General features: G+C 38.6%; 1 protein-coding gene across 1 annotated transcript in view; it reads right to left on the bottom strand.

Annotated features, from left to right (window-relative positions):
* The window catches only part of LOC125231936 (opsin-3), an 87960-nt gene that overhangs the window by 33703 nt on the left and 41444 nt on the right, over positions 1-12813 (bottom strand). Inside the window, exon 5 of the mRNA XM_048137545.1 lies at positions 814-953. Within this exon, the coding sequence (XP_047993502.1) occupies positions 814-953 (140 nt within the window). The remainder of the gene's footprint in view (positions 1-813; positions 954-12813) is intronic.

Genomic DNA, 12813 nt, shown 5'->3' with positions numbered 1-12813 from the left:
GCTACGATCTTTGAATCCTGGTCACAAGCCATTAAGAACCTCAACTCCACACAAAGGTAAGTTTTGCATTCTCGTCACAAAACACCTCTCCAGAATCAATTGAATTCTGATCACAAGTCACCAAATACCTCCAGAGTCTCTAGGAAGAGAGGACATGCCGCACTGATTAAGAGTTGTGCAGAAGCTCCCCATGATACCATCACAGAACTTTGCAAAGATCAACTATTATTGCTATAGGTCTTCAAATCCTTGGCTCGGATAACCTCTTCAGAGTCTCTGGGGCTTACCAAATGAGTTGCGAGATTTGGAAGTAGAAATTGCAGATGAGCCTAATGGCGATACAGCAACTCCACATGAAGGTAGCTCGTGACCTTCAATCCTCCTGATCTACAGAACTCATACGACTTACAGCACTGAAGAGTTGAGAGTAGAAGTAGCAGATGAGTGATATGGGGATACAGTAGCTCCTACAAACACCTTCGTGTCCTGGTCGTCAGTCAGGAAGTCACTCATACTTACCGCACTGAAGAGTTGCAAGTAGAAAAAGCTGATGAGCGTCATGGGTGACTTTACGCAACGTCGGGCCACGACCGTCAAATTTAGGACACAGACAACCCCATCAGGACCTTTGGGACTTAACGCACTGAAGACTTTCTAGTAGCAATAAGTATTTTTCAGAAGCTCTACAACTTTCTGCACTGAAGAGTTTTGAGTAGAAGTAGCAGATGAGCAACATCAGGATACAAAGCTCCACACAAAGGCAGGCAATTCCTGGGCACAGATACCTAACCTTCCAGAAGTTCCAGAACTTACGGCACTGAAGAGTTGAGAGTAGAAGTAGCATATGAGCGACATGGGGATACAGTAGCTCCACACGAAGATGCAGGCCACGAACACCTTCGTGTCCTGGTCGTCAGTCAGGAAGTCGAACGAGCACGTCGTCAGGAAGCCCTCTGAAACAATACATATCATTTAGTCGTATTATCGTATAGGTTCAAGAGCCGAGCTGATATATCCAGCAGACTCAAAACTAGACTGGGCCTGTACCAATCTTGGAGCGGTTAATACACTAATTACTAAGCCCCTTATTCATAAACGTACTCTAAAGTAGTTATCAAGCCGATAAATTTAGTTTGTCCTTTTCTATCGGAAAGGGAAGGGAATACGTCGGAAAGGGACAAACGAACTTTATCGGCTTGATAACTTTAGAGTACGTTTATGAATAATAAACTCCAATTGCTAATTCGAGTCCAAAAAAACTACGGCAGATACGTCAATGTCACAGCTGTCAATGTCACTTATGTCACTGTCAAAATACTTTTCAGGTTTCGCCAACCTTCTACATTCTTTATTTGGCACGTAAGAAATCCAAGAATACTTGATGATAAAATTGTGAAGAAAATTCGTTTTAGTTTTTTGTTTTAATTCTCATACGTCAAATTAGTTCCACCGGTCGCCACTAATGATAAATCTTGGTAATTCGCATTATATTACGTGTGTTTGTGACAATTAACATCACCTTCATTCACGGTGCTAATAATAATAAAACTTAAACCAAACAAATGTATGCACTAAAGATGCCCTGTCTCAGTCAGGTGCAATTTTCGCCAATGTTTATTAAATTAGTCATTGAAGTCTAACAACCCATTACCAATATTAGAATGTTATTGCTGAAGGGTAGCACCTGAACTGGCTCTCAGAATGGCGCGTGGCGAAGTCAGGGGACGAAAGGTATTTCCTTAGCGTATTGAACGAGTGCCCAATGTATCTCTGAGACTCCTCAGGAGATATGGAACCATAAATTAAAGAACATTACTCAAACTTACTTACATACTTGCAAATACTCTCTTTAAGGTAAAACAATAGATCATTACATGTGCCATTTTTTATCTAAAAGGTTCATAAGTGTCGGTTGTCAATAAAGCGCTACTTGCATATTAAAGTCTGTCTATCATATATCAGAGATGTAGTCTGTATATCTGTGTATCATACATAAGGTAACGGACCCAATCATGGACAGTTTAAGAAAAAATTTCGCCTGTTTTTGATATTTCACTGATAAATGTAAAAATTCTACCACTAAGCGTGTTAAATCTTGAATGTCCTATCCTTCTTTTACATTTCAAGCGTATTGCAGAATAGATACTCCTATTGGTTTCTTCATAGTTAACAAATTAAAACTAGGTGTTTTTTCTCCAATTATGGACGGCAGATCTCCAGTAATGGATCCCCCATTATGGACAGTGAAATAAGTTTAAAATTTTACTTTTAAAGCCAACTGATAGTCAATGAGTCAATTTTATATACCATAAATACAATTAGTTTGGGTTATTTTAACATAGGATTGTTTCTTGTAAATTTTGGTTTTGTAAATTGTTCCTTGTCCATCATAGGAGGTACGTAGTTTTTCGGTTCCAGTAATGGACACTCGCAAAATAACGCTATTTCTTTATATCTTTGGAGCAACAAACTAGTATGTTTTATACCTTATCTCATGCTTAATGCAGTAAGTAAAACGCATTCAAGTTTACACCGAGCATTATTTTTTTATTATTTTATACGTGAACTCAACTCTCTTAACAACATTACTAAGAATTCGTCCTGATATTTTTTTCAGTAAACTGGTGAATTTTATCTTTTCGCCAAATCCTTCAGAAATAGCCGACTTAATTGAAACTTCAAAATGAAACAGCTCTACAACTCTAGTTTATGGTACATAGCCGTCAGTTTTTAGAACCTAATTTTAGATACTTATTTTTAAGGATTTGTGTTTTTTTGTCCATAATGGCATCACCGTCCATTATGGGGTATTTCACCTTAATAATAAATTCAAATACAGTTTGACAGACCATGGTGTCATGGCCGCTTCCAAAACAATGGCGGCCGTGGCCCACTATACACTATTTCGTTGATTAGCTAATTGTAAAATATATGTATAAAAAATTGGTCACAATATCTATATCATCAATAGTTTGTTCTATACCGCAAAATATAGCACCAAATGTTATTGATACCTGAAGTGATACAAGCGCAATACCAGGTCAACTTTACAACTAAAAATCACGGAAAAAAAGAAAAAAATCGAGCGTCCTAGTATTTATGTAAATAATAAAAGACTATTAAATATATAAATCAAAGGATTGAAATAAATAATAAATAATTTATCTTGGCGTGTGTTTTTATAAAAAAAGGATTATACTATTTTACAAACATTTTATTGCAGTGGCAACATCGTAGTAGTTTTTTTGGACTCGAATTAGCAATTGGAGTATAGATTCAAGTATCTTCAATACCGCAGTTCTATTGGGATAGGTTTAGTTCTGTTAGCCGGTTTTCGGTTTCTCTATTGTAAGGGGGGGCGGAATGATACGGTGAGTTTAAGTATTGAATAATTAAGGTGAAGAGGAATTAGTCTGATAAAGGGGACGTTATCTTTATTACCTACCTTAGATGATTGATGAATAAGGGGGTAAGGATGTTATGTGGGCATGAATGTTGAAGAGTCAATGGACACCGTGCTTCAAATTGTTGGAAAAAAACATAGACCACTAGGTACATTATTTATCCGAAATAATGTCGAAATTGAGGAACCAAATATAATAGGTGAAACCAAAGCGCATCGTCTCCGTTGGCTAGGTCACCTCACTTTGAAAGGATGAGTGAAGATCGCGCAGTTAAAAAAGCCTACTTGGGAAGACCGAATGGACACCGTCCACTGGTCACCCAAAATAACCGGTCATCCAAAATATCGTTGGGCGGATAGAACGGAGGTAAACCTCCGTGAGCTCGGCGTCGGCGAAAGCTGGCGCGATACCGCTCAAGACCGAGCAAAGTGGTGTGCTCTTGTGTTGGAGGCCAAAACTCATTTTGGGTTCTCGCGTCAGCCAAGTAACCAAGTAAGTAAGTATTTATTTATAAAATTAAGATATCGGAAATAGAAGACTCGTAACGATAACGTGACTATGACTCTTCTCTTTCATCACATATCCCACTCGTATTTTATAATATTGGAAATAACTTCAAACCCACGCAAGTACCTATTTCATGCAAGTGCGGATCCAGCCTCGTGCCCGGGGGGGGGGTCACGTGGTAAAGGACCGGGGCCCCGGGGGGGGGTCACGTGGTCTATCTGTATAGCCAACTCAGGCTCCAGGGGGGTCATGACCCCCATGACCCCCCTGGATCTGCGCATGATTTCATGCAAGTATCTAATTAGATGCTCGAAAATAACTCGACATGGCCTGTCAGTCAATCTACCAATCAAGTTATACGTTACATAGATAAAACTCTATTGCTTTATTTTACAATGTGCTAAACCATTTACGTATTCAATAAACACAAACTCCTATTAATTTGGACAGCCAATAGGATGTTATCGACTAATTTAAGTTTTGTTAAAGTTTTTGGATTTCTGTTCAAGTTTTCTGCCATCTCATTCTGATCTAATAAATAGAAGCACTTTGTTTTTAGGGTCCCGCACCAAAAACAACAGGAACCCTTATGGTGCGACTCTGTCCGTCTGCCTGTCCGTCTGTCACATTTCTAAATCGAGGACTACTTATGCTATCGATTCGACCTCTTAGGTAAGCTGCTAAACTAGCACATGATTGACGAGACATCATAGCCGCGTCTTAAACTACCGGTCCTTACTTATTAATACAATTAGAAAATATATAATTATGTGACAGACAGACGGACGGACAGAATGAGCGCTGGTAGCCTAGCGGTAAGGGCGTGCGACTTCCGATCCGGAGATCGCTGGTTCGAACCCGGCTCGTACCAGTGAGTTTTTCTGAACTTATGTGCGAAATGCCATTTGACATTTGCCAGTCGCTTTTCGGTGAAGGAAAACATCGTGAGGAAACAGGACTGATTCCAATAAGGTCTAGTTACCCTTCGGGTTGGAAGATCAGATGGCAGTCGCTTTCGTAAAATCTACCCCAAATCTTGGGATTAGTTGTCAAAGCGGACCCCAGGCTCCCAAGAGCCGTGGCAAAGTTTGTACCTTTTTGGTATGGAACCCTAAAAGTAAAAATCAAAAATTAGTGATCGACTTCATGTAAATTCTTTATTCCTAAAAAGTTATAAATTATACTGACGAGCATTCCTCCCAAAAACAAAGAAAATTACGCCCAAACTTTTTACAATCAAAAGCAACTCTTTAACACTTCAACCCGTCGTTACGATCAAAGAATTTTTAATAACCTTAGCCAATTGGGCTCTGAAAGAGAATTTCAGGGGGTTACCATAAAGTACTAAAGCCATTCAGTTTAGGTCGAGAGAAAGGGACAAGACTATACTAGTTATATAGCTCCGTCCCTCTCTCTCTACTGAAACTGATAGGTTTTATTCATGGTAACCCCCTTGGCCTAATTCTTAACAAAGCGTTCCTATTGTTGAATCTTACGCCTACATAATTACAGTAATTTAAGGGATGATTAAGTATTCGCGGAGACGCGAAATTGAACCGTAATTTTGTAAACACGGGAAATGTCGTTACGATTTATGATTGAGGGTAACCAGTGTTGGTAAAATGTAATTGTTAATTAACAATTGTAATTACGAAATGTAAGAACAGTATATAATTTCAATTACACGAAGAAAATAATGCTTATTGCATGAACAATTACAAAAATTGTGGAATGCTAATGTAGTTTTTTTTATAAGTTTTAATTAAAATATGTAAAATAATTACTTTAATCAATTACACTTACGGAATTCAAGTTTTCAATCGTCTTTATTTAAAAATCGGATTAAAATTTAGAATGAACCATGTTACTTTTACCCATGTACCAGGTAAATATTATGTTTGTATGTAACTATGTTCCTACGGGTCAAATCATGTATGAAAAATTAAGTACACTTAGTTTCCGCTTTCCGTGAAGCTTTCTATATCCTCCAAGTAATTTCGACCATAAGCAAAAGTATTATATTAACAATAGTAGCAACTTGATAGAATAATCTCTGTAAGTAATTAAATTACAAATTATTGTAATAACAATTGCAAATCACACACATAATTACATGTAATTATTTAAAAAAAAATACACAAGTATAATTCTTATAAGGTACCTACGCCCAACACTGGCATTCAAGGCGGCGACAGCTTTTGAGCACATATTTCCTTGTTGGTTAACGTGATATGTGTATGAGTTAATCGATTTAATTACAAGGTTGTAAATATTTATGAGTACTTATAAAAAAAAATAAAAAAGTACTTATAGTCAGTGTCTCAGTGTTAACGTTACAATCACATACGCTTCGGAAGGCCGTTTTCACATTATCCGATCCGATATCGGATGTCGGACCGATATCCCATACCAGGCGCCATATTGGATTTATTCCATTGAAATCCTTCCGACATTCGAAATCGGATCGGATAATGTGAAAACCGACTAAGCGTATCGTAGCACTCCCCTATCGCTCTTCTGTAGTGACGCGACACAACCAGACTTCGTTTTGACTACCATTACCACGTTTTTTTTTTAATACTACGTCGGTGGCAAACAAGCATACGGTCCGCCTGATGGAAAGCGGTCACCGTAAACTATGGACGCCTGCAACTCAAAGAGTGTCACATGCGCGTTGCCACCCCATTAGAAACTTAATTGTACATTCCCTTTTGCTGTGTTAAGTACACAGCAAAAAGGAGTGTACAAGTTCTAAGGACGGTTCGGGTTGCCGACGACTCAAAGGACAATAGACGGAACAAATTAGTTCCGTAAGTCCTCCCGTCATCAGCATACCGCGCCCGCTTTGAGCTCTGGCAGCCTTACTCACCCGCAGGAACACAACACTATGAGTGGGGGATATATACGTAGCGTCAACGGTTGTCTCTTCGGACGCACGCAGAAGCGAGGCCAACCGGCGTAGCGGAATAGCAATCGTCGACGCCAGACGCCGACAGAAATGCAGTCTGGCTCTGTCGTGCCAATACGCAAGAGCGATAAAGATAGATGGCTACGAAACATGTATTATTGTGAGCGTAAGTAAAGTAACTACATATTTGAGAGTAAGGTGCATTAGGGTAATTCCGAAAGTCGTCTAATTACGAAAGTCGCATAAAAATCAGCATTATTTCCATCATATCAAGATTCCCCTTTCGGAATTATCCGAACATTTCTGTCGTTCAGAATTAGGTACCCTAATGCACCTTACATGAAATCTGAAATGAAACTGGCGTAAAATTAAACTTCATCCAAATTGTGAAATTAGACTAGAATGAATTTAGAATAGACAAGCACATCACATCTACAACTCTGCTATGATTACTGTCATAATGATCACTGGATACAGACTATATCAGTTTTTTAACTGCCTGCCTGATTATTAAATATTTAATAAATAATAATAATAAAAAAATAGCGGGATGACCTCGACAAATTTTGCAGTGACTGGCGGCAAATCGTGATGGGTGGCGGAAGAAAGGGAAGGCAAAAAAAATGTGATTGAGTAATTTCTGGACTATGAGTAAAAACACTGAATGTCTAATATCACCCTGTAGTGACGTGCTAAGAATTTGAACACCTTTTCCTCCCGTGGGTGTCGAAAAGTCAGAGTCAATCGGCTAACAACCTGCCACTGCAATATTACCAATATTTCCATTTCGTTTTCATTCCACCCCATAATTTCTAACACGGGTGTCCATGGGCGGCGGTGATCGCTTACCATCAGGCGACCTGTCTGCTCGTTTGTACAGTTTCATGTGCTCTGCCTACCAGCAGCGGCTGGTCCATACAAGCCGATTCCCACCGGCTTGCCTAAAATTGATTACTAGTAAAGTACCTAAGGTTAAGGTAGGTTTCTTTTTGCTTTGGTGTTGCCTAGCAGAAATTTTTACCAGCCGCCACTGCTGCCTACCCCTTATGGGAAGGGTCTAGTTCATATATGTAGTTCTCAAACAAATAGGATATTGTACAGTCTGAAGCAATATCCTGAACGAGTGACCGAATGAGAGTGCACTCTGGTGAACTGCTGGAAGCAATTAACGTTTCCGCTTATTGCTGACTCGCTCGGAAACTATTATTCAAAGTTAATACAATATCAATTCAATGGATAATGTTATAGAGACATTGAATAGAACAGAATAGAATAAACATCTATTCGTGAACACAGGCAAGACAAAATACAACAAGACCAACAAAATACAACAATAACAACAAGACAGAAAATAATGGTGCCACGAAATGGCCTCATCTCAGCGTGTTGCTGGGGACTTTCAGCGCTGATCTTCCGATGAGACCATCAAGTGAGAAAGATTCACGGAGGGTAACAGACAGAAGAAATGCAAAACACATACAAGAAAAGTGGTCAAACAGTTAAAAAGAATAAAAGTGAAAACGTTACAAGAAAAATAACAACAGACTGTGATCTATATAAAAAAAGAATAATAACAAACAGAACACACTAAAATTAATTAAAAAGAAAAAAGGAAAAGTGCATTGTAAGCATAAGTACTCTTACAGCTCAAGATACTGCCTAGAAATTAAATGAGGGCGCCAAAGTGTAACATTTGTGACTTAACGCTTAAAGATGGCAACACTTTGGTTCTGTTTGTTTAGATCTATGGTATTTATGTACATATTTATCTTCCTAGCGTCATCCCGGAATTTTGAGAAGTGCTTTTATTTCGTAAATAAACTGAAATATAATTTTGCCACGAGGTAATTTAACCGTTTAGACATGCTCTATTTTGCTAAATCATGGATTTTTATATTTACATTTTAATACCGTTCATAATTACTTATTAACCGCCTTCCATATCTCAAAGGAAGGGGTTATCAAGTCGTCTGTATGTCTTTTTTTTTTTTAATGTTTGTTCCTCGATATCTCCGTCGTTACTAGACCGATTTTGAAATTTTTTTCATGATTGAATGTATATGCATACAGATTGGTCCCATTTTTCTCAGAACCCAGTTCAGATGATGGGATCCTGGAGAAATCGAGGGAACTCCTCAAATCTGAAAGGCATACATATGGTGATTTTTGTGTTTTTAAAGGAACAGCATGCATTTACGTACGGAACAGTGACAGTTGGTGCAGTGGAACTCCTGATGATGGTCAGAATGGAACTCCTCAAATCTGAACGGCACACTTATAGTGACTTTGGTATTTTTATAAGAACAGTATGCACTTACGTCCAGAACAGTGATATTTGGTGCAGTGGAATTGCTGATGATGGTCAGAACGGAACTCCTCAAATCTGAACGGCACACTTATAGTGACTTTGGTATTTTTATAAGAACAGCATGCACTTCCGTCCAGAACAGTGACATTTGGTGCAGTGGAACTGCTGATGAAGAGTGAGCCGCCCCTGGTTAGAGTTCCGTTCTGATAATCATTCTCATCTGTAAGTACTTCAGAATCATCCAGATTTCAAAATTGGTTCAGAAATGACGGAGATATCGAATAACATTAAAAAATATACAGACGAATTGATAACATAATCCAACATTTGAAAGTATTTATCACCAGAACCCCAAAGGAAGGCGGTTTTTTTTTCTTAAAAATTATTTATTCACCAAGTCGTGATTGTTTATACCCAGGCTTTTCTTCAATTCAATCTAAGTCATGACAGGGCGGCTCACTCCGCGATGCTATCGCCGCGCTAGCTACAAGTACATGTTGGGGGCCGTGATTTCGCGGCCCATTCAGTGGTGATGACCTTCGCGGGGCGCAATAAAAATCAATGTCGGCTGCTCGCGTGCGGTCCGTTTGTTAATGTAGGTAAGGATTTAGAATGACGGCATTTTGTGAACATCAAAGGAGTGAGCCTTCTGTGCTTGTACTGTCATGATATTTAGACTTATTTATATGACTCGGTGAACCAACCCGTTTATGATGTAATTTTCATGTGTTGAAATCGTATTCTAAATGAGGTACTGTAAGAGAAATGGCGAACATTAGGACATTAGCAAATATACCTATATAAAGTAACAGTTGACTTTAACCGGAGGAATATTGAAGGTGTTAAATTTAGGGCAGGCAGGTTCTTATTTCCACCACTATATTCTATACGAAGAGTATTTGTAAGTATTGTCATCAATATCCTCCTTGCGTTATCCCGGCATTTGCGACGGCTCATGGGAGCCTGGGGATCCGCTTTGACAACTAATCCCAAGATTTGGCGTAAAGGGACCCAGGTTGCATCCCGAAGGATTATTGAGTTATGTCACCATACGCTAAAATATTAATTTTAATTAAATTAGAATTGACGGGATACACAATTTTATATTTATATTAATAATACAGTAAAGTGAATCAAAATTGGATCTTGTAATACAATAAGAAACTCTCAGTAGATCCATTGGATCTATTGGTAAAAAAAATTCTCATTGGATCCGTCGATCCAAAATTGGATCTAACGAATAAAAAAATTCTCATTAGATCCAAATTGGATCTACGGGTTGGATCTATAGAGAATGAAGGTCCGGTTTCCTTGCGATGTTTTCCTTCACCGAAAAGCGACATTTAAACGAGCGTTGATGATTCCAATGTAATTTTAATTAAGGATAATTCAAGGGAATTTGCTTGTTGTTTAACTCATCCTGCACTAAAATGCACACAGTATAAAATTAGCGTCATTTACAAGGTTAGGCAAGACAATGTACGAACGGATACTAACAATTTGCACTCATGTTTCAAATTATCCAAATACTTTGACAACCTCGTACCAGCACCTTTACTTTCACACGAAAATCATGCTTATTTTTAACGTGTTAGGAATCGTTATTCTCTGTAGTCTTAGGGCTGATAGGAGTATTTTGAACAAATAGATTGTGGGTGCAAAATATTGTTGACGGAATGAGGATGCGCTGACAGGTCAGCGAACTTGGTCCGTTGGAATGGAAACCTAAAATTATGTAGTTCTTTATGTCGCACAGAAGGTAATTCTGAATCAGGGTTGCCAACCGTAAAGCAAAACTTCCTCGTACGTTTCAGCTAAAATTCTCGTATTTAGACTTTCAAACCTCGTACATATAAAAAATATTATTATTATGCATCGAAAACGTGTTTAAAACAAAATTAAGCATACTATCGGGACCACTCCGTAAAGTACCTAAGAAATGATCGCACCGCACCGCGTCTGTGGATTTTTTTCACGTAAGTGATAGCGATAAAAAAATAACACTTTCTCGCTCTCACTTTCGTGAAAACTTTCCAAGGTGCGGTGCGGTGTGGATGTTGAAGCGATAGCTGCCATAGACAATCATCGCGTAAATGGTGTAAAAAGATGCAAAATGCTAATAATATATATCCAATTGGCCATATTATCAAAATCACGTACATATTTGTACGAGGTTAATAGTATCCTCGCACCTCGTACGTAAGACCATAAATCTCGTATTTGTACGAGGAACCTCGTACGGTTGGCAACCCTGTTCTGAATTTATTTATCATAATCATACGACCGGTCTGGCGCAGTCGGTAGTGACCCTGCCTGCTGCGCCGCGGTCCCGGGTTCGAATCCCGGTAAGGGCATTCATTTGTGTGATGAGCACAGATATATGTTCCTGAGTCATGGATGTTCTTCTATGTATATAAGTATTTATATATTATATATATCGTTGTCTGAGTACCCACAACACAAGCCTTCTTGAGCTTACCGTGGGCCTCAGTCTATCTGTGTAAGAATGTCCTTATAATATTTAAAATTAAATAAAAAAAAAATCATAATTTGTGAACCTAAACATGGTTAAATTTTGAAACATAATATTAAAAACAAGAGACTCAGCAAGGAGCAATGTACAGCGGGCCAAATCTCGACTGGGGGGCCAGTTGTAAACTAATCCATTTTTTCCATTATTACACTATGATATTGAGTTCTACATGTATCCAATTATCCCCTGAACACGCCTACCATATATAACCGGTGGACACTCTATTTAATATTGGAAACATTGTAAAACATGAAAAAAATGGACCAGTTATATTTGCCCCCCCAGTCGAGATGTGCCCCGCTGTACCTTACCATTTTGTACCGTTTGGCGTTGAAACTACTAGTATAACTAGGTACACCTCGGACACTGGCGATCAAATATACGAAAGAGGCACGTTCCTAGCACACCGTCTAAGCTCGTGTAGGTGAACGCGTACCATGCTTGTATGAGTGAAATATGACAGGTCGACTGTTCGCGTTTTTGACAGGCGGTAACTGTGAGGTAACCTACAGGGGGTGGGCGGCACTTTCAGCTGGGAGAGGGAGTGACCATGCTGATAATCCTTGGGATCCCAGCGCGCACAAGTTTTTCACAGAAATCGCGAAGCATTACCTACTGGTAAATAAAATAAGCCATCTATTAAGTTTTATGCTTTTATGCTTAGTTTGTTATATAGAGGTACAAGGAGCATAAGAGTAATATAAACGGTTTATTGATCAATATTTTCTTGTTTACGCATACCTACCTATTTTGTCTCAATTTTGAAGGAAAATTAAGTAGTCTGCTCAGTTGGCAGAGCGCTGGAGTATCGATCCAGAGGCCGTGAGTTCAAGTCTCACCCAATGCAGACATTTTCCACTATTAAATTTATGCTAAGCCTAGTGGCATCGATTGCAGACGTTTCTGCTAAGCAGAAGTTGAAAATTAAGTACTTGAAATCCGGTAAAAATAATGTCAATCTTTATATTCGCATTTATTAAAATATTCCTTTCATAAGTTTGGTAAAATGATCAGCTTCTGAACAATTTTAATAATGTACTAGCGCCTGGTTATCTCAGAAAGTTGTTATTGTTTAACTTGATTGTTCGATAATTACAAACAACAGAATTGGCTGGAAGTTGGAATTAAAGTATCAAGTATACACAATCTGTTG

The sequence above is a fragment of the Leguminivora glycinivorella genome, chromosome 12 (genome assembly GCF_023078275.1).
Source record: "Leguminivora glycinivorella isolate SPB_JAAS2020 chromosome 12, LegGlyc_1.1, whole genome shotgun sequence".
Classification (NCBI taxonomy): Eukaryota; Metazoa; Arthropoda; class Insecta; order Lepidoptera; family Tortricidae; genus Leguminivora; species Leguminivora glycinivorella.
Note: the sequence above shows the minus strand (reverse complement) of the source record. Positions and strands in the feature narration are given on the sequence as shown.